This window comes from Cricetulus griseus, chromosome 3 (genome assembly GCF_003668045.3).
Source record: "Cricetulus griseus strain 17A/GY chromosome 3, alternate assembly CriGri-PICRH-1.0, whole genome shotgun sequence".
NCBI lineage: Eukaryota > Metazoa > Chordata > Mammalia > Rodentia > Cricetidae > Cricetulus > Cricetulus griseus.
This window is the reverse complement of record NC_048596.1, coordinates 158,102,214-158,125,296: the sequence shown is the minus strand read 5'-3', so window position 1 is coordinate 158,125,296 and position 23,083 is coordinate 158,102,214. Positions and strand designations below refer to the sequence as shown.

The following is a 23,083-nucleotide window of genomic DNA, read 5'->3' as shown; positions in this document are numbered from 1 at the left end:
TATGAAATACATTCTTGTCTAATCTCCACCTTGAACCAGGTGTCATCTCTTACTTTGCCATGGATACACCCAGATACCACAGTTCAACACAGTTGCCCATCTGATTAAGAACTAGCAGTAACCTGTCTGCCATAGACTTTGTGGTTTTAACTTCACCAGCTCTCTGGTAGCCTGCTGTCAATCACTTTATTCAAATGACCTATGTTTGTAGCACGGCTGTAATCTTTCAGGGCACTTTCATTATAGAAGCACAAAGAGCTCAGCAGGCAGAAATTCAAAGTAATTGATGAGCATCCTCCCTCCTAGTGGCTAAAATCCATGAGAGGCACTGGGTTATTTCCTCTCCAGCCTGTGTTTCAGAAGCAGTGGCGTGTAGTTATCAGTCCAGAAGAAACAGGGCATAGAGGTAGGTTCACAATCCAGACTGCTTAAGTTCAAGATTTTATGCATCAGTCAAATGCCATGCAACATGGCCTGAATGGGGAAAAGATCTATTTCTCCCAACATTGAAAAATAAAAACAAAAAATGAACAAAACAGTAAGAGAGAAACAAATACAGAATAATCTCCCTCTGCCCCGATTTATAAAATGTTGCTGCAAATACATGTGTACTAACACCTGTGCTTATTTGTATGTAGCCATAGAATTTTATAGTGTATGCACCCCATTAGTGTGTGAAATCAAACTAAAAATAATTTAAAAATAACACGGGACCAGAAATACTTCGTAAGATGTACAGAAGCAATACCTAGCCCAGCTCACTTCTCCCAGTCCCCAAAATGTTTAAAAACAGCCCATCTTGACATGCAAGACATTTTCCTTATTGTGGGGGAGGAAAGAAGGGAGGGAGGAAGGGGGAGGAAGAGAGAGAGACTGGGAAGGAAGGAGAGAGAGTGGGAAGTAGGGAGAGAGACTGGGAAGGAGGGAGAGAGACTGGGAAGGAGGGAGGGAGACAGGGAAGGAGGGAGGGAGACAGGGAAGGAGGGAGAGAGACTGGGAAGGAGGGAGGGAGACAGGGAAGGAGGGAAGGAGAGGGAGGACCATTGTACCTTTCAGGTTTGCACATTTTCAGCTTACTGTCAAGGAAACCTGAGATGGGATAAGCTACTTTCCAAAGGCCAACACATTTGTGCTCTGTAACTTACCCTTAGGGGGACTGTAAAGGAGGCCACTGCTATGGGCTGATTCATTGAATCATATGAGCCAACATTTAACTTCTTCCTCTTTTACTCAAAAAATCTGTTGAAATACGAGTTAATCATTTCATTTCATTTCATTTGGGGGGTTGTGGTCAGAGTCTGTCTTATTGTGTAGCCCAGGGAAGCACTGAACTCATGGTCTCAGAATCCTAAGTACTGGCAGGTGGGTAAGAACCACCACACCTATCTAGTAATTTATTTTAAAGGCAGCAAAGTTAATCTTTGGGAAACAATCAGCTATTTTATTTAACTTACCAGACTCTGATTTCCTTGTTCATCATCTGAAAATCTCTTTTATGACCCCTCCTGTGCATTTCAGTTAGTTGGTTTTCAGTCCTTTTCATGTTGTAATTATCAAAGTTCTCTTAAGGCAATTTTAAGATTATTCCATCAATCTTGTTCTTTTCTTTTAATTTATGTGGTGGAATTTACTTGCTCATTGGTGTGAGTAATTTTCAATATCTTGCCAAACAGCCTGTAGCAAGTGAAAATACAAGTTGCATATATTAGAATTTTCTGTTTGAGAGGAATAAAACAAAAACAAATTATGCAGCAAAGTGAATGTCATTGGATTGCAGGCACTCATGACTAATTAAAAACTTCCTTTTTTATCTGTAATTAAGAAAACAAATTTGCCCTACATATTTGAGAGGCCCTAGAACACAATGAGTCCTGTGGCTACAATGCTCCATTTGACTTTATTGCTATTGGTGTTATTTTTACCACAAATCAGCATAAATGCCTCACATATCATTCAGCGTCTTAGTCCAGAGCCTACTGCATATACCTACAGAGCATATATCTATAGATATATGGAGGAAGTACTTAACAGTCCAGTCTTATTGTTTTGATGGACTCAGATCACTCTTTGAAGTTCAACTCATGAAGAAGGGCTCACTGGTTTCATAATGTATTACAGAAATTCTTCATTGGCTCAGAACATTTAACACATGGTGGTGGCTTCGGAGGTGTAAAAGTGTATTGTCAGGTAGGGGTGTCTGATGAGTCATGGGGAGAGCCAGCATGGCCTGGATCCCAGGGCTGGTAAAGTTCTATTGAAAGCAGCTGCCTCAGTATAGTGCATGAACAGAAGAGGGCAATTTGGGATACATTGTGTCTTCTGGTGGCAGCAACATCTGGTCCTGCTAGGAGGTACTGGGTGGGGTCCATGAAGTGTATTAGTGTTGGCCATGTGATTCCTCTACCAACTGCAGAGCACACAAAAGCTATAAGGAGATCAAGGGAGGTATGAGAGGTTCAACTACTACAAGAGTATAGAAAACTCTTGTAGTCCAAATTGAGGCTAGAAGTATGGACTTACTTGTTCACCTCTATGTATCTTAAATGCTGGGATGTTCATTGTTGTTACATCCCTGTGATGGAATCCAATCCAGCCTCAGGCCCGTTCTTAGTGTATGCTCATTTGGCAAAGCGGGGGCTTCAGCTTGTCATGATGGAAAAGTGACTGGGATTGAAAGTCATTGGCATTATTCAAGAAAATTCATTATCTTGTTATATGCAAAAATGATTTCCTCCATTTTGATTTTTTTAAATAAATGCATTTGTGTGTGTGTGTGTGTGAGAGAGAGAGAGAGAGAGAGAGAGAGAGAGAGAGAGAGAGAGAGAGAGAGGGAGAGAGAGAGAGACAGAGAGAGAGAGAGAGAGAGAGAGAGAGAGAGAGAGAGAGAGAGAGAGAGAGCAGGTTCCTCAGGAGGCCAGAACACTGAGATTCTCTGTAGCAGGAGTTACAGTTGTTTGGGGACTATCTCAGGAGGGTTCTGGGAATGGAAGTTCTCTGCAAGATCAACAAGCACTCTGAGCCGCTGAGTCATTTTTCCCATCAGATTCTTACATGTCTTTACATATAATTTATAATGGTAGTAAAATTTTAAATTGTTGTAAAAGCATGTATTTTCACTTTTGATGTTTATACTAAAGTTTGGAGTGATTGTTACCAAAGTGTCTATTAGTTATTGTTTCAAATATAAAACTTGATGTGATGCAAGGTAAGTTTGTGAAAACAAACTTCTCGTAAAAATGATTTTATGTGGGATGCCGTGCAATTAATCATTTGAATATTTTAGTTTCACCTTTTTATTTTAATTTCAGGAAGTGTAAGTTTCACCATTTTTTTTAACGATACAAAGAGAACATAGTTGCATTTTCAACTCATCGCCAGGGGGCCTCATCAATCTCTCCTGGCTTTCTTAAAAGCTTTGGTTAACACAAGCCACTGGGGCTTTTCAATGATTCACACTGCAAAGCTGAGAACTGGGGCTCCCCTGCTGCCTGAGATGGACATGCAGTTGACTCCTCATTAACAAGGTCATTCCCAACTTGTAATTTAAAGATGTTGCTGTAACCACGCCTTGTTAAAGACAGGTGCAATCTTTTCACTGGACTACACACATCAGGCTGGAAAAGGAATCCAACAGGGGTCCATTTAGTGGACGTTTACTGTCCTACCCAAAATTTTCCCAGATATGGTCTAGTAGGAAGAGTTCAGAAACTTCCCTTTTCCAGACTCTGCATCCAGCTAGTCAAGGGTTGTTCGGGTGGACCGCCCATTCCAGACCCAATCCTCCTGGTGCAGGCTGAGTCCGGGTCTCTGGGATTTTCTGGGGATAGCCTTTCAGCCTCCCTGCAAGGCCAGTTGCTATAAACTGTGAACTCAGGCCAGCTCCTTGAAACTTCACAGAAGGCTAAGGCGTTCCAGGACACACACAGGTTGTGGCCAACTGCCCAGGGGGGGCGGGGATTGCTCTCTACTCTCAGTTGCCCTTCAGGTTCTGAGCCCTGGGGGCCTGGCAGTAGCAGAATCATGTGGGCACCTGGTGCAGTGGCCTAGGAGCTGGTGCCCCTCCCGCAGCCTCCTCCAGGATGTTGATCTCCGCCTCAGCTTGGAAACTTTTTCTTTCACTTTTCTTTTAGCTGGGGTTGGGACTCCCGGGCTGGAAAGGGCACTGGGAAACTGGGGAAACCCCAGCTGATTCGCCCCTCTTACCTCGATTGCTCACACTGGCTGCCACTTTGCACCCTACAGCCAGAATTCGATGGAGGTACAGAATGGGAGGTGGTGGTGCTGGTGGTGGTGGATCAACAATGGAATTTTTCCCGAAAGCCTACGCCCGGGGCCCCTCCCAGCTCTGGCTCTGCTCAGGCACCCTTCTCCCCACCAGCTGTGGGCCAAGCCGCCCCGCCCTCTTGACCCAGACTTCAGTACTCAGTGGCACTATATGCAGAGTGTTTTCCTTCTGTCCAGCCATTCTTCTCCGGGGTTCTCCTCTACATCCTCCCCGGTCCTCTTGCGAGCCTCTCCAGCTCGCTGTGCCCCGCTGTTTTAGGTGTACCTCGCTCCACGCTGCAGGGACCTGGCCAGGGCAGGCCCAGGGGGAGCAACGCGTCCGTCTGCCCCCGCCAGCTGGAGAGTTGGACGAAGACTGGATCCTGCCGCTTGGAAGGCTGAGTTGTCCATCTAACTGAGCTCAGAGAGGTCAGGAAAGGTACCAGAGCTTCTCTCCTTACCACATTCCCTTTCCAAACTTCTGCTGGCCCTCGTGAATGGATGCATGCTCTGGACTCTCTCTCTCTCTCTCTCTCTCTCTCTCTCTCTCTCTCTCTCTCTCTCTCTCTCTCTCTCTCTCTCTCTCTCTCTCTCCCTTTGCAAATATCACCTCTTCCTTGATGAAGGTGCGTCTTCTAGGGAAAGAAATGTGCAGAGATAGTCATAGGTCTTGGTCTGTGTTAGCGACAACTTAACTCGAATCACCTAAAGCTTAGTTGTCTGTAATGCCAGATCGAAGGGAAGCGATGCTGGAAAATTGTCCTGAAATCAAATCTGTGTTCACGGGGGCATTAGATGAAAACCCGGCTAATCTTTTCTAGTGGTGTTAAGACTGCAACGCTGCAAGAATGCAAAGCGCAAAGAATTTTTATAGCTCCTGCATTTAAGTTTATGCTAACTTCCAAGGAGAGGGAAACATGTAGACACTGCAAAGGATGCAGGTCCCAGACTCGTAACAGAGTCAGAGTGGAAATGGAAACAAAGTGACTGTCTGAGGCTATTTTCCAATGACGATTTTAAACTTATTTCTGATACTCTCGTTAGTGGCAGGTCTCTTCCAGTGACATATCAATCACCTTCACCCCCCCCCTTTTTTTTTAACAAGGGAGATCAGATTGAACTGGCTGGGTTCTCCAAGTTGATTTAGTAAATCATCAGATTAGTAAGATTAGCCATCTTTCTGTGTGGAGGCTGCAAGTTAGATCCTCATGAATATTGAATAATTTAGAGGATTTCCCTAGGAAAGCTGAGGGGGCTTCGCAAGAGAGGAAGCCACTCTAGAAGGAATGTTAACAGAAGTAAAGGACAAGAGACCCAGCATTAGTCATTTGAGGCTTTTATGGGAAAAAGATAAAATGAGGAGTTTTACTTAAAACGTTGAAGCATCAGAAAGTGCTTCAGGCATGTTATAAGTGTGTCTGCATGTCCTGACATTATGCTTCTCTCTCTCTTTTCTCTTCTGGGAGTTTGCAGTCCGACTCCCATGGGTTCCTTTGCTTTGTGATCTGTTTTGCAACATGATAGGGGTTAGCTTTTCCCTAGCTCACGCAGGCTTTGCACAGGTTGGATATTACTGCTGGGGGCAGCTTTACAGTATGATGGGAAGCTAGTTCTGGCTGGAATTTTCCTGTAGATTGCTGTGGGTTAAAGGAAAAATACAATGGTGCTTTCTTATTTAAATTTTGTTTCAATTATAGGGAATGTCAGTAACTGTATTGCCTGCTATAAAATTTGTCAGTGACAAAAATTTTTATAAACTAATTTTAAAGATAAAAAATGACTTATAGTTATTGAAACAGAATTTAGAGACTAAAAAATTTTGACCTTGGCAAGCACTCCAGCCAAGGTGTACTGCTCCTCAGCAATTTCAGGAGAGCTGAAAAAAGAACTCTACAAAAATTTGTAGATTTTCCTGAGGGAAATGTTTGCCGCTAATCAGCTCTATAAATGAGTGTCCAATTCAAGCCCTTTGAAACATTGTAGACTTTAGACCTCTGTCTGGTGTCTTCTGGATTTCTCTGCTTTTTTTTTTTTTCTGTAACTATTCTTCTGAATACTGGTTGATGACAACACAGGAAACATTGTCTTCAGTTCATAGTCTGAATTTCCCGAAGTAACACAAGTAATGGCCAACAACTTAAATTCTAAGCTCCAAATATTGTCCATACTGTACATATGTAGTACTCAGTAAATATAAATAATAGTGCATATGGTAATTAGTATGTAAACTAACTCAATAACTTATGCAAGGAAACAGGGCTTGGGAGGGTTGACTTCTTCCAATCCAAACAGACTTAAGGTTGCAATGTTGATTAAAGAGTGAATTATTCCCATTGGACTATTTTCCACAGTTTGACAATGACAATTGCTATTTCATTTGGGCCAATGTTATGGTTCTAGACTTTTGGTTTCAAATTACTTCTGTAGCTGACATTATTAATTGTATATTTAAAGATTATAGTCACATAATATCTGTATATATTTGATTCCCTTAGAGAAATTTATAGTTCCTGAATGAAAATATCTGCCTAATGTATATCAGTTTTTTGATAATAATTCATAATGAGCAAATCTGGATTGATTTCTGGATCTGAATCCCTCTACTTGTCATTCCAGCCACCAAGTAGGAAGGTAGGACTTAGAGATGGGAGAAGAAGTTTCTCCCATTGCATCATGACCGGGGATGCAATGGCTACGCTTTGTGATGGCTTCCTTAGAAGGCCTAATGTGGTAGGCTTGGCAAGGAGCCATTTTCTTTCTCTTTGTCTCAATGTTAGCTCTAACATGCCTCTATTCAGTGGTTCTGGCAACAGCAAGAGATGGCTGCAACTCAACATTGCATGTGTCTTGTGCTAGTTTTGCATTGGTAGGAAGAAAAATTATATAGATGTGTTGAGAGAAAATTAGTGGGTTTTGGAAGAACTAGAATACAATTAATTAATAATTATTTTGTATTGTGTTTCAGCTAACTAATATCAAAATTACATATGCATGTGTATATGCATTTATTTACGTATCTTATATGTTTGAGTGTGTGTGTGTGTGTGTGTGTGTGTGTGTGTGTGTGTGTGTTAGCAGCTGTCTGGAGATAGAAGGGCTATTTTAAATTGTATTCAGATTTTATTGAATGGAAAAGCAAGGTTAGCCTAGAAATCCTGACTTGAGATACTGAAGTAAAATTTGTTAGCAACATGTTCAGAAGGAATCAAATGTGAACATGAAAGTTACTAACCAGAAGGCTTTGGTGCCTCAGGCACCATGTTGGCATGTCATAGGCACAGCCTCATTGAACTCTAATGTATTCCATGTTTATTCCTTCTTATAAAAAAGGAAACAAGTGGTGCTGCCATGCCCTTCCATGTGAAGTACGATCCAGCTAGGGAGACATTGGTCTACTTAGAATACAGCTAGTCAGACACCTCTGAGGTTAAGACTGACTCTATCAATGCTGGGTTTTTGTGGGTTTCATGTGCTTTATGTGCAGTGCAGTGAGAAATAAAAACACAAGTCTATGCCAGGAAGCTGGCATTAGCCATCATTTGAGTGATCATTTTGCTTTGTATTAGACAATGCTGTCTTTCTAAAGTGTTATTTCAGGCCAGCAATGTGGCTTTTTGAGAAAAGGAGCTGGCCACATAAGCTTGAAAACTTGAATTCAAACCATGGAACCCATGTAAATGTGGAAAGAGAACCCAATCCATGCAAGTTGTCCTCTGACCTCACACATGTGCCTTCCACCCCTACTGTGAATACATACACAATGATAATAAAAGTTAATTGAAAGTAAGGTATCCAGTGCTAGGGTCAGATTAGTAAAGTGAGGGGTTTTTTTTTTGTTTTGTTTTTGTTTTTGTTTTTGTTTTTTTTTGTAATTTCTATTGTCATTGTCTATACACATTCTCCTGGAGCCAGTGTGCTTGTGTAGAGCACTACAGAGAATCAGTGTGATGGTGACCTATGTATCTGAGTGTAAATATGTGTACTTTCTCTAAATGTGAATTTCTTCTACGTCTGGGTTGCAGAATGATAAAGATGATTTTGCCAAATGAAGAAATAGAAACTGAAAATGATCAAGGGTGGTGCTGGGGGAAGGGATGAACACAGGATTGGTGGGGGAAGGGACCTGTATTCATTGTTGTGACACAGAAAGAGGCCCTGAGAAGTCCTTGGTGTTCAGTAACACTGAGTCATAGTTCTTGATAGACAGTTATCTCTTATAATTTCCACCTGAAATGTACAAAATGAAACAGCCCTTGAGAACTCATGACTAAGCTCAGAGGTGCTCAAGGAACGTTCCCTTCACTGGAAACCTTTATAGTTAAATGTATGTTTTTCCAACTTTGTTTTGTGTTTATGTTGGATATTTATTTATCATTTATTTTCTGTTGAGACGGCATTTCTCATAGGCCTAAAAGTCATTAGTAGGGATGGGCTAGTTGATTAGTAAGCTCTAGAGAACTGCCTGCTTCTGCCTTCCCAGCATTGGTAAGATTGCAATCACAGGTTAACATGCATCACTTTTTTGAGAAGTATGTTCTGGGGTCAAACTCGGGTTTTCAGGCTTATAAGGCAAACACGCAATAACAGAACAATCCTTTCTCTAGCCCTATTGTTTCAAACTTTTGTTCTTACCACCATACAACAAAAATAAGTACATAAAATGAAAATTAAATATTATCATTAATACATGGTATTATTCAAAACTACTCTTTTGGGGTTATTTTAAATATTCTTAATGCATAATTCAAATAATCTGCAAACTTTTAATAAGTAAGAACTAGGCATTAAACTAAGATCATATTGGGAATATGGACAAGCAGTGGGCAAGACACTAATGTCAAAGCTTTGATTAGAACCATTTCCTATATGAGCTTTTCCCCTGTATCTGGCACTCTAGAACATCAAGGTACTTGGTGAGACTTTGAGAGGGAGAAGGGTGTGTCTTTCTTTGCAAAACAGGAGAAGGGTAGTCATGAAAAAGGGTAAAGGGAATGTAGAACTCAGGCTCCTTTGCACAGTGGCTGTGGCTTCTTTTAGTTACTTTAGAACCGTGTGCCTTCTTCCTCTTTATCAAGTCATAGGATACTCAGGAGAGCTGTGATCTAGTTCAGCCTTATCTTCATATATACCCTGCTGGGGGAGGAAGCTTCCAGATCACCAGGCAGAGTGGGGGCAGGAAAGAACCCAGTTTGACTGCTGTGGAGGGTCCCCTGGTGATTAATAGAACTGAGTGTCTGTATGGCTTGAATACTCAATGCTTCCTCATCATATCCTATTGACCTAGCTCCCACCATGTTGCCTCTGCTCTTCTATGTATTTGTCATTCCATCATACTTCAGGTGTCATGCCTAGGTGAATCTGTGAGTGCTGTGTTCAGTGAGAGATGCTGTTTCAAAAAACAAGGTGGAAAATGATTGAAGAAGATATCTAATATTCATCTCTGATTTCTACATACATGTTCACAGTCAGGCTTGTATACATGCACACAACACACACACACACACACACACACACACACACACACACACTGATGATATAATGCATTCTTTATGCCTAGCCAAGAGCTGGCCATAGGGTTGATTTGTATTAACTTCAGTAAGAGCTAGCCGCATCACCCAAGAGTTTAACAACTGAACAAGGCTGTAAAGGAAGTAGGGGACAAAAGTCATATAAGGTAATAAGATCAGTATTTTAGGAAAATATTCTGGGATTTATAATTATTGATGGAAAAGACAAATTAGAGCCAAAGAAATCATCTGCAATTTTAAGTAGCTAATTCAAATATGCAGTCTTTTGCCTGTTTTCACTCAAGGACATAGCTCTACTCTAGTAACCCCTTCTCTCCATCTTTCCCTACCCTCTTTCTTCCTAATGGACCTTTCCTATTACCTATGTCCTAATTTCTCCTATTAAGAAAAAATTAGCCTAATTTTTTGTTATATTTTTTCCACCATGTCTGATATTTATCCCACCATATAGAAAACTTATAAACTTACCTGACGTTCCCCTATTCTTAGACTCTTTTGAACAACCTGGAATTTTATGCTATTGTGTGAGAAGACTTATCCTGTTGAGATGCCACACACACACACACACACACACACCTCCTTACGCCACATATGAGGCTCATAACTGACCAAATTATATATACTGCTAAAATCCCACCTTTTAAAATTGGGATTACTTACAGAAATATGGGTAAGGGGTTCCTTATAGGAGCAAAATTGACTCAAAGACAGCTAGCTATATTACTGAAGCTCACTTCAGCATGGGTAACAGCTTACAAAATATCAACAAAAGGTGACAGCCTGCTCACAGGTCAAAGGGTTGAAGAGTGCCCTTCCCAGGTGACTCAGTTGATCTGAGCCTCTTCCAGCCAGTACATACAGTTTCTGCTTCTAGTCTTAATTGTGTATTCTGGGAAGGGCCTAATGAATCTGGTGAGTTTCAGGGGCTTCCTGAAGCTTTTGAGTTGTTTACTTTTTGTCTTTAAGGAGGGCCCCTGGAAGATAGAAGGTTTGAATCTGGGAGGAAACTGCTACATACCACATGCCCACTTCTCTGAAAATGTGCTTCACTTGTTGAAGATTCAAAGAATCTAGGTTTAGTTACCTGCACAGGCTAGTTCTTGGTGTTCCTCGAAGGTGTCCTTCTTTACCCTCACAGCATCTTTACCTTTCTATTTTCTCACCATCGACTATTTCACTCTTTAGCTAGTTGTTTACTTCTCAATATGTAGACACAAGAAAGCCTGAGAGTTGGGTCCTTAAACCTGGTCTCTGCTTGGGCTTCCTCTCCTGGTGATCTCATCCTGACTCATGGATTTTAATGCTTTCATGGGCTGATGATTCATAAATTTATGCCTTTAGTCATGACCTACTGCATGAACTCCAGACTCATATTCAAAGTCTGTCCATCATCCCTGATTAGATGTTTAACACATTAGATCCTCAACTTTATTCCATAATCTACCTGTCCCAGAGTCCTTCCTATGTGATTTGGTGACAACTCCATTCTTTAAGTTCTGCAAATAATCAATGAGTAAGTCAGTATGAGTTATATTTAGTTTCTGTTTTTCTCATGCCCTCTCTGGCTTGCAACCAGATTACTTAGCTATGCCTTTGAATGGCATCCAATATCTAAATGATAGTAATGATGGACTTTGACACTCTTTGCCATCTCCTGCTTATGGCTTACTATATCATTGTCTGTAGCCCAGGCTTGAAGATTTTAAATTAGATTTTTAAATTATGGATACATTTTTTTTGCTGCTGTTTGTTTCCTGAGAGCTGAGATCTCTGACCTAAAAAGACAGCCACTTTCTCCTGCCTCCAACGCACAGTGATATGATATAAACAGGACAATTACAATAGACAGTGCCATTTAAAAATGAGAAAAAGAAAGGTTGTGATAGCCAGTAGTCCACTGCAATTCTAAATCGGGCCAGGCCTATTTCCTTATTTCTCTCAACTCTCAAAGCAGAAAGTGTGTCTAATAAAAGCTCATATTTGTTCCTAGAGTGTCAGAACACAATCCAAGAGTGGAGTCTTATAAAGGCAATTCTGAGTGACTATGAGAAAACTCCATGGAAATAAGACTTGTAATCTCAGTTTCTTCGGAACACAGAATTATTCTTGGAATGTATTTTTGTACTTCTCCAAGGTTTAGCAGACAGGCGTGAGTTCTCTTCAGCTGTTGTTATTCATATACCTCTATAGAAAAGCATGTTTTTGCCAGGTGCAGCTCGTCCTTGTATTTGTATATTTTACTCAGGTGTCTCTTTTAAACCCTCAGAGTAGAAACTGTCTCATGCTCTGAATAAAGTTGGGCATTGCATGAGACTTTAGTCTGCTTTATATTTAGGCCTTGCTCTCCCAGGTTCAAGCCACCAAATAGAGTGGTAAATACCAGAGAATAGTTCTTTTGGTTTTTATTTGGATCCTTGGACCTTTTCTCTTCTTTCCCTAAGAAATAGCTCACATTTTTGATTAAATTGTGTACTTCCTTCTTTTAGGCTTAGACTACCTTACACTGTTTATGTAGTTGCTGGTATTCTGCTTTTGCTTTTAAGGTTAAATATCTTTAAAACTTTGGGGCTTCCTTTAAGTTTTATTAAGGTCCATTCCATTGAGAAAAAAAAGTACTAAGTACAACTCCCATGACTGGCATCTCTTTACTTTGTCTATGAATCAGAATACTAAAGAGAGAGCCCATAAGGTTGTTTTGGAGCCTTTAGACCAGCTAGCAAGATCGAAAGACACAACCTTAAAACTTTCTCTGGCCTTAAGGACAGATTCAGGTACACAAGTGATTTGAACTTTAACATGAGGTTACGTTGTTCTAGTGAACCTCAGATTTGATCTTAGCCCCAAGACCATGTGTTACTTTGAGAATTTTTTGATGTCTAGACAAGCAAGGAGGAAAATCAGTTTCATTTCTAACTAAGCAAGTACATTGTTTTGATATAGAACATCATGCTGCCCTGGAACTTGCCATGCAGCTCTACTGGTCTTTATCAACCTGTTTTATCAACCAAAACCATGAGTGTTGTGATTACAGTGATGGCCCATCATAGCCAGCTTGAACTTTTCCTGTTCTTCTGGTCCTATATTTAGTCTAAGCATCTAAATTCAGCTAATTGTCACTTTCTGAAGTCAATTTTGTTCCTTCAATATTATTGCAGGCCACAATGCTTCCAATAATATTCTGTAACATAATGTAGCATGAGTTGTCCTTTCTTTAGACTCCAGAAGGAAGATATCACCACCTAACCAGTCTTTACTAACAGTGTCTTTACCTTATCTTAGCTGTCTACCTGATCTATCAATTTTAGTATATTAATTGCTGTCAATTGCTAGCATAAACTTAGTGTCCATTGTTATGTGCCCCTTCCCAGACTTTAATCTTCCCATCATAGGCACCGCTGACAATCCCCTTGTTGTTAAAACATGGATGCATCAGACCAATTCTTCATGCCCTTCTAGGCCTCTTAGATGGGCACCACATTCAATATCCCATAGCTGGATGATGTTATCTGATGATCCACTAACAACTAGCTGGTCTCTGTACCACAGACAGGCAATGCCCTGCTTATGCCCATTCAGAGTGCAAACGAACTCAGTGCTTTTGCTCCACATTTTAATGGTCCTGTCTCCAGAGGCAGACACGATGCATTTATCGTCAAAGTCTACTACATTGACAGCAGCATGGTGGCCAACCAGGATACTAGGTAAAGTGATATCAGAGGTAGAAGCCATGTCCAACACAGCGATAGAAAGGTCCTTGGAACAAGTCACTGCTGAAGTGTATGTGCAGTACAGCTTCATTGTGATGGATGAGTGTGCTGAGAACTTCACCCATGTTCACATCCCAGACTCTCACTGTCGAATCTGAAGAACCAGTTATAATGATTCGCTCATCATACTGGAGGCAGAGGACAGAGAGAGCCCTTGTGTCCCATTAGCACTTTCAAACATTCCAGGCTGGTTTTATCCCAGATCTTGATAGAGTTGTCTCAGAGGCCACTGATTATTTTGTCATCATCATCTGCAAACAGTAAACACCTTTACTATTTTCAGAGCATAAAAATAAAAAAAAACTTAGTGTCATAAAATTTTAAAAAATAATGCTCTCTTGGGGTTAAAGATTTGGACAAGGGACAGTGGTGATGTTTTTTTCCTCTCCTTCGATACCAGTTCTTCATTGGTTTAGCCTTGTCATTTGCTTTTTCTGGCAGTTTCTAATATGGTAGTTTCTGATAGAAACTTGAATGAATGAATGATGGATATATTGCTACTAAGGAATGCTGAGTTCAAGAGCATCCTGAGCTACATTGGTAAGACCCTGTCTTCAAAAGTCAGTCAGACAGACAACCAACCAAACAAGAAAAAAAAAAAAAACACAGACACACACATCACAAATATAAAAGCAACTGGAAAGAGAAAGAATAGCTATTTCAAGGATATTTGATTTATTAATACATATTTATTTGTTGACTTGATTTTTTTCAGAACTGTATGCATGGAAAAAGTTTCAGATAATACTTAATTTAATAGAAATATGTTCATGTAGCTCCTCCTCTCAGGTATGCAGGATGATTAGAGTTGTGGTGATGGGGTAGCAAGGGCTGACACTGGGAAGACTGTGAATCTACCTATATACCTATCAATTTGCATACATGATGGTAGGGCTTTACAGATGCCATTTTTGTTGCCTCTAAGCCACACATTGCCGAGTGTTAAGAGAGCTAAATGTCTGAGAAGACATGTCCAGCTAGATTTGACTCAGTATGAATTACCCTTGATCAGATCACATGGCTGTTGAGAATTCTTCCCAGTGTACTCCTCATTTTCAGGGTCAAGTAGTGAAATGAAGTTTCCCGGGAGGCTAATTTGACACAGAATACATGTAGAATACTTGGATTCATTATTAGAAATGTGAATGTTTTAGAACCGAGGAAACCTATCAGAACCAACCTAGAGCTGTTTAATATTTTATGCCTTTTTTTTAAAAGTTTTAGAGTGGGCAATTTTTGCAATTTCAAAGAAAACAATTTCATAAATGAAAGGAAACTGAAATATGGCACACTCTAATCTCTAAATTAATTCAAACAGGAGCCTTTTTTTTCTTAATTCTAGTTGCCAAGTATTTTAGAAACAATTTAGCATAAGAGGATAAGAGAAGTTTAAAAAAATAGATACACTGTTAGCATATAATTTATCTAGTGCCTCCTCTCAAGAATACAAAAGATCAAATATAGTCTTAATATTATTATATCACTTCTAAGTGTGAGTATAATGATCAGATTTACAAATCTGTGTTTTATAGTTTTAGATGCTACACTAGTAAAGCGATGTCTTAGTGGTTGCTTGTGAAGAAACTTGAGACATGGTTTTGCTGATGTTTTGTTTGACTTGGCATGAATGTACTTAACTTATTAACCTTGGCCTTTCTTAACCCCAGCAACTGTTATTTACCACATAGATCTACAAGCCAAGGATTTTAATTCAGGAAGACTGACAGCAGGGCAGAAGTTCTGCTGTACAACAGTGCCTGTGTACAGATCACATTCTTTGTTCATGGTTCCCTGCCAGGGTATGTGAGAGACAAAAATGATTGTGAAACTCTCCAGAGATGAATTATATAATGGAAAAGTTAATAGTTGTCTATCTAGAGTTGATTATCCTTTATGTAGAATGAATGACTTTACACACATTCACCCTTCACTGGGCATGCACCCCTCGCTGGATCATTTCATCCAAAATCTCCTTCTCCTGGCCTATGTCTGCTTCTTTCTCCTAACACAAACCCGATCCAGTGGTCTTTAGGCTTCCTAGGGGAACATTTCCATAAACCTCCAAGACTGGCCTGTGAATCTTTCATTCTTAACCCATTCAGTAAATATTTCTATACATTGCTTTCTCCTCCATAGTGCCAAAGATCTTAATCAACTCTTCCAACTCATGAGGGCTAATTTCATATTTATGCAGTGAAGACCACTGCTCTTATGACCTGCTGAGTGTTCCCAGGGAGAAAGAGGTAGAAATGGGGTTTGAACTTTAGATTCTACATTCTTAATATGAAGACTATTATTTGCTAGTAGTTCCCACTGGTAACCATTAGTAACAAATATAAAACTCTAAAGAAGAAGAGAATATAAATTTCATAATTTATAGATGAAAGCCATGTAAAAACAACAGACTACTAAAATTTATTAGAGAGTTCAGCAAGTTTACCAGAGAGGTGTAAAAATAGGACATTTTCCAATAGTAAATTATCATTAGCTAGAATAATATATTAGTAAAACAAATCATACAAATTTCCACAGCTGGGACATATACTCCACAATAAATTCTGGTTGATTTGAGGCTTGAGTAGATGATTCAGAGTAAGAAATCCTATCAGTGCATTCTTAGTAGTGCAAAAAAAGCTAAAGTCAAGCTCCAAGGGAAGAATGAACGTGGACCTTCTAAATTGGAGAGCTGATGCATAGAAAAAATATGGCAAATATTAGATTTAATACAGAAATATGAAAAAATATTCCTGGGACATGATGAGAAATAGGACATTAGTTTATTTTGTGTATTATTTTTCTTTTTTTATTTAGACACCATCATTTTATATATCAATCCCCCATTCCGTCTCCCTCCCATCCTCCTATGCCCCCTACCAACCCCCCCAAGCCAACTCCCCCAACTCCCCAAGAAGAGTGAGGCCTTCCATAGGGATCATCAAAGTCTGTCACATCATTTGGGGGAAGGCCTAGGCCCTTCTCCATGTATCTGGGCTGCAATAGTATCCCTTCATAGTGAATGGGCTCCCAAAGTCCATTTGTGCCCTAGGAACAAACACTGGCTCCGCTTTAAGAGGTCCCATAGACTGCCCTGGCCTCCTAGCTGGCACCCTCATTCAGAGGGCTTGGTTCAATCCAATGCTGGTTCCCCAACTTTACGACTGGGATCCTTGTGCTCTCACTAGGTCACGTCAGGTAGTTCTGTAGGTTTCTCCAGCACAGTCTTGAATCCTTTGCTCATCCCTCCTCCCTTTCTACAACTGGATTCCAGGAGTATGGCTCAGTGCTTAGCTGTGGATGTCTGCTTCTGATTTGATCAACTACTAGATGGAGGCTCTAGGATGGCAATTAAGGTAGTCATCAATCTCATTATAGGGGAAGGGCATCAAAGGCAGCCTCTCCACTACTGCCTAGATTCTTAGTTGGGGTCATCTTTGTGAATCTCTGATCATTTCCCTAGTGCCAGATTTCTCTTTAAACCTGTACTGGCTCCCTCTATTAAGGTATCTCTTTTCTTGCTCTCCTATCTCAGTCTTCTTGATCCCTCTTGTTCGCCCCCTTCTCTTCTTACCCTCTCTTTTTCCTGCCTCTCCCCTCTCTACCCACATGTTCCCAATTTGCTCAGGAGTTCTTAGTTTATCCTTAAAACGAGTGCTGAAGGCAATGATAACAGAACTTTTAGATGGAATATTCATGGTATGCTAAATAGTACAAAAATGAGACTAGTGGCTTTAGCTAAAGTGTCAAGGAGGAAGGATGATAACTGAGCTATAGTAAGCTAGGAGAAGGATGATCATGCTGTACCAGTGCCTGGTTCTGATCGTCAAGGGAGCTATTTTCAAATAATAGATTTTATTCACAGCAGCGTGGTGGTGTAGGACAGTAAATTCTAATATGTAAAACAAAAAAATTCAAAAATCTACTAATAACCACCCTTTTAAATGTAGCCATTCCATGTGGAGTTGCAAACCCAATTATCAATATTCTGGGTAATTAGACCACTCTGCAGTCATCTTGGAACTGAAGTTAGTGTGGGCAAACTGGCATAATGCCCACATATTCACGGTAGCCAAGTAAACTCCTAGTAGAAGCTAATTGTGTGTGTGTATAGAGGGAAGTTCCAAAAACAAAACAGAACATTTTAAACCCAAAAGGACAGTGTGTTTAAAATCTGGTTATTTTCTCTTCAGGAAAATTAAGGTGGTAAGACCAACTCCCTGGGCTGTTAAATATGATATTCTGAAGAAACAAAATTCATAGCTAGATTCAGTATGTGCTGTGATGATAGTCAACTGTGACCCCATATATGGTACTTAGACACTGAATTAGAATCACCTCCAGTATAATTTCCTTATTTTAAAATTAATTGTCTAAGGTCAGGAAGCTATTCAAAGACAGAACCAAGATTTGCTGGCTTCCCAAGTAGTTAATAATTCTGTTTAAGTAAGGGGGATCAAGATTTCATCAATAATTCTTCACTTTCAGTGTGATATGAACTACTATTGTTTTAGTAATTCCATGGGAATGTGGTAGTGTGCATTAGAATATATTAGAAGACGGTAAACCCTCCTCCATTGTCCACATGACACAGCCAAAGACAGAGAGATTCTGCCTCCTAGAAATGAATTCTTGTCATGCCAGAAATTGCTAGGGAGATGCTGAATGCTACTCACTAAGAAAGCCATGGTATGTGCCTACATGTAGATGATTTCATATGTTCCGGTTTTAAATGGGATATGTACTCTATACGACCATGCTGTAGTTTTTGTTGTTGTTACTATGACAAGCAGTGGAAGGGGAAAAATGAAAGAGTTTATTTTGACTCACAGTTTAGGTTAAAGTCCATGTTTGAGTGGCTGCAATGTTTCTCAGTCCGTGGTGAGGCAGTACATGACAGAAGTGAATGGGAGAGCAGGGCTGTGCGTTCATATCATGGCAGTGAGGAGGCAGAGAGCATCATATAATAGAAAGGTCCACATAATCTTTCCAAAACAATCCCTCAGCCACCCACTTCCCCCAGCTAGGACCAACTTCCAGAACTCTACCACCTTAACACAACCTATTCAAATATTGATATCAATAGAGTAATGCAGTTATTATTATTGGATAATAATAATTATTATTGTCCAGGGTCTCCAAGATCCAAATAATTCCCCCAAACTCCACCTGAAAACACCATTTGCTCAAGGAACCACACGTGGATCATGTGAGCCTTTTAGGATATTTTAAGTCCTAAGTTATGAAACAGCCTTTTCAGGCATCTTTGTTCCTAACATATGTGTGTTTTTTTAAGATGTCAGGTTTATTTCAAAATTTATGCTTTTGGTTTTGTTTTGACTTGCTCTGTTGAGGGAGTTACAGGTGGATAACTTGCTTCTTGCATCAGGACTGAACTCCTGAAAAGAAGACTTTAACATGCACAGGTGTGTAGAGATTATAGCCACCTATAGAATCCTATGATCAACACTGGAAGGGACCAAACCCTAAAGTGTAGCAAACTTGTTTTCACAAGGAATGAGGCAGTATTTTATGATGGCTAGAAAATGCATTTTCTTTACACTGGATCTGAAGAGAATGAGAGAAATGATAGAAAACAGGGGGAAAATCAAAAATAAGAAGGTAAAAATGACCATTCTTAGCAGTGGTTTAATGAATGCTACCTTACTAGAGTAATAGTTGGGCTGCTGATACAGAACAAGAGTAGTTAATGAGACCAATGGAGAGAAGATATTATAAATTAAGTCCCTGTCATGGGGGCCAGTGCTTTACTGGCTCTCCCCCAGATAACTACACACAACCCCTATAGGGGATGAAGCAGTGACAATTGACAGCATGGACACTATCTGCTGCCCAGGTCAGGCAGTGGAAAACCAGCAGTGGCATTCACCACATAGGAGCTCAGCAGTCTACTATGCCAATTGGCAAATTTTGTTAATGGAAACAGGCTGGCTCTTAGCAGTTCAGCAAGCTGCTAGCTTGCTATTAGACCCTTAGTTCTCTTGACCAGAAGGGTCCTAGCAAGCAGTGCCTTAGACATAAGATGCCTGGGACCACTCTGGGAATTTGTGGTTACTCTGTTGATTTAGATATACAATGCAATCCACTTTGTATATTCCACAAAAGGCCAAGTATTCATAATGCATATTTTCTGAGGTCTCATCAACCAAATAAAGTATAGAAGAATGGCAGTCAATCCTGGTGAGACTGTCTATAAACTGAATAGGCGCCAAGGGATTTTGTGGTCAAAAGTACATCAGTGTTTAATAAAGAACAACTTTGTCCTAGATTGCTTTAGTTGATTCTGTTATTTCTGAGAACTGTGGTAGTCCTGCTGCTATGCTTCTGCAAGAGGCAATAGAACATTTGCATTTGGTTATGTGACAGAAGGTACTGTGCTGTGTCATTAAGCTGTCCTTTCATTTGACTGGATATTATCAGCAGGTAACAACAAGTAAGCGTCATTACAGTTGTCATGTGATTTTTCCTGAGACAAACAGATGAGGTGTGTCCTCTGTGGCAGTGATGAGTGATCACGCTGAGATTGGTATCAGTGTGGCTGCTATAAATCATAGCATGCACTTTAATAGTTAAACAATTATCTCTGGTGGCAGTACTGGAAAAATTGTTCAGTGATGATGTGCTGATTTTTTATAATGAAGAGTAAATTTTATATGGATATTTCTATATAAGTACCAGAAGAAATCAAAGAGAAGCCTGTATTTTAACACATACCTGGGAACCTTTTATAATTATTTCATTTTTGTGAACTGTTTATCTTTAACAGCAAATCCCCAAAATTCAGCAAACAGCCTTCCATATCTATTTCTATAATTTAAAGTGGCATTCATGTATAACGATTTTATAATATAAAGATAATATGTGAAGGAACAAAGAAGCTCAGAAGTGATCACTATTAAAGTCAAGCCTGGTTAGATTATTTTGGTTCTGTAATCTACAAATAAACAAGACATGGCTTGGCCTGTGGGGTGAGAAGACATTATATATTCTTGAGGAGTGAAGACAATCTGCCCATCTCTTTCCACCGACATGGCATCTTTCCTCTATCATTCTTCTTGAGTCTTTTTTTTTTTTTTTTTTGAAACAGAGATTCCCTGTGTAACAGCTCTGGCTGTCCTGGAACTAACTCTGTATACCAGGCTAGTCTTGAACTCTCAGAGATCTGCGTACCTCTGCCTCCCTAGTGCTTGGGTTATAGGTATGTCCCACCACCACCACCACCACCCTGCTTCCCCTCTAGTCTTATTCTTTCAACGCTACAGTCCTTACATTACTTGAAACTTATCTTAGACTCTCCACCTTTGAAAACATCACCATCACTGCCTCTTCTGTTTAGCTTTGAGGTTTTGCCCATCTCCTGATGACATTTGAAAGCCTTTTTGAGAAGTTTTAATCCTATCTAACTACGTCATCTCAGTAGACCATTGTCATCTCAGGTACAAATCAACTTGTTCCTATTCTTAGATCTGATTCATAGTGTATATCAGAGTCAACCAGTCACCATTAACATTAAAGGAAAAATATAAAAATAAATAAACATATTCAGTAATGTGGCAGGACACAAGATTGACTAAAAGAAAAATCAATAGCCCTCCTATATACAGACGATAAATGGGCTGAGAAAGAAATCAAGAAATGTCATCTTTTATAATAGCCACAAACAACAAAAAATATCTTGGTGTAACTCTAACCAAACAAGTAAAAGACCTGCATGACAAGAACTTTAAGTCTTTAAGGAAAGAAATTAAAGAAGATATCAGAAAACAGAAAGACCTCCCATACTCTTGGATAGGTAAGATCAACACAGCAAAAATGGCAATCTTACGAAAAGCAATCTACTGATTCAGTGCAATCCCTATAAAAATCCCAGCACAATTCTTCACAGACCTTGAAAGAACAATACTCAACTTTATATGTAAAAACAAAACACCCAGAATAGCCAAAATAACACTATACAATAAAGGCACTTCTGGAGGCATCACCATCCCTGACTTCAAGCTCTATTATAGAGCGATAGTCTGAAAACAGCTTGGTATTGGCACAAAAGCAGACAGGTTGACCAATGGAATCAAATGAAGACCCTGATATTAACCCGCACACCTATGATCACCTGATTTTTGACAAAGAAGCTAAAATTATGCAATGGAAATTATACAAAAGAAAGCATCTTCTACAAAAGGTACTGACATAACTGGATGCTGACATGTAGAATATTGCAGATAGATCCATATCTATCCCCTTGCACAAAAATTAAGTCCAAATGGATCAAAGACCTCAGCATAAATTCATCCACACTGAACCTCTTAGAAGAGAAAGTGGGAAGTACCCTTGAATGAATTGGCACAGGAGACTGCTTCCTGAACGTAACACTAGTAGCACAGACAATTAATAAATGGGACCCCCTGAAACTGAGAAGTTTCTGCAAGGCAAAAGACACAGTCAACAAGACAAAAAGTCAGTCCACAGAATGGGAAAAGATCTTCACCAATACCACATTTGGCAGAGCGGTGATCTCCAAAATGTACAAAGAACTCAAGAAGCTAGTCACCAAAACACCAAATAATCTAATTAAAAAGTGGAGTACAGAACTAAATAGAGAATTCTCAATAGAGGAATCTCAAATAACTCAACATCCTTAGCCACCAGGGAAACACAAATCAAAACAACTCTGAGATACCATCTTGCACCTGTCAGAAGGCTAAAATCAAAAACACCAATGACAGTTTATGCTGGAGAGGATGTGGAGAAGGGGGAACACTCCTCCATTGCTTGTGGGAATGCAAACTTGTATAGCCACTTTATAAAATTAGTATGGTGGTTTCTCAGGAAAATCGGAATCAGTCTACCTGAAGATCTAGCAATTCCACTTTGAGGCATATAGCCAAAGGATGCATATTCATACCACAAGGACATCTATTCAACTACATTCATAGCAGCATTATTTGTAATAGCCAGAACCTGGAAGCAACCTAGATGCCCCTCAACTGAAGAATGGATAAAGAAAACATGTTACATTTACACAATGGGGTACTACTCAGTGGGAAAAAAAACAATGAAATTTTGAAATTTGCAGGCAAATGGATGGAACTAGAAGAAACCATCCTGAGTGACATAATCCAGACACAGAAAGAAAAACATTGTATGTACTCTTGTTATGCCAAGTTTGTGCTACCTCCAAAAAAGACCACCAAGGAGCCAACTCACTGATGCAAACAAATAAGGTTTATGGTTAAGTTACAAGGCTCGGCAGGGACCCTGTCCAGCAAACGGGCACAGCAGCTGTAGGAAATGGCTGCCTATCCTCAATTGCAAGGGGTTTTAAAAGAAAAAAAAACTTCAAGAAGAGTGGTACATGCCTTGGCTGTTCAGGATTGGATAAGAGTAGATGACCTTTGGATTCATTGATGTGGGGGCTAGGGGCATTTCAAAATTATTACTAACAGTTGTCCTCAAGGACAGTTCTGACTAGAAGATGTTATTTACCAAAATTAGTCATTGCCTGACCACCCA

General features: G+C 39.9%; 1 protein-coding gene and 1 pseudogene across 11 annotated transcripts in view; one reads left to right on the top strand and one right to left on the bottom strand.

The window, feature by feature from the left end:
* Positions 1–4,065: 4,065 nt before the first annotated feature.
* Il15 (interleukin 15) overlaps positions 4,066–23,083 on the top strand; it is a 65,530-nt gene continuing 46,512 nt past the window's right edge. For 3 of the 11 annotated variants that reach the window (XM_027406144.2, XM_027406140.2, XM_027406139.2), the window contains exon 1: positions 4,432–4,692. Coding sequence is in view for 1 of the 11 variants with exons in the window: in XM_035442523.1 (XP_035298414.1) it covers positions 4,253–4,258 (6 nt within the window). In the remaining 10 variants the exon portion in view is untranslated. Of the gene's footprint in view, positions 4,259–4,418; positions 4,703–23,083 lie in introns of those variants that run through there. The other 8 variants (XM_027406143.2, XM_027406138.2, XM_027406137.2 and 5 more) reach the window with 6 other exon arrangements.
* On the bottom strand, positions 13,129–15,343 carry LOC118238633 (annotated as a pseudogene).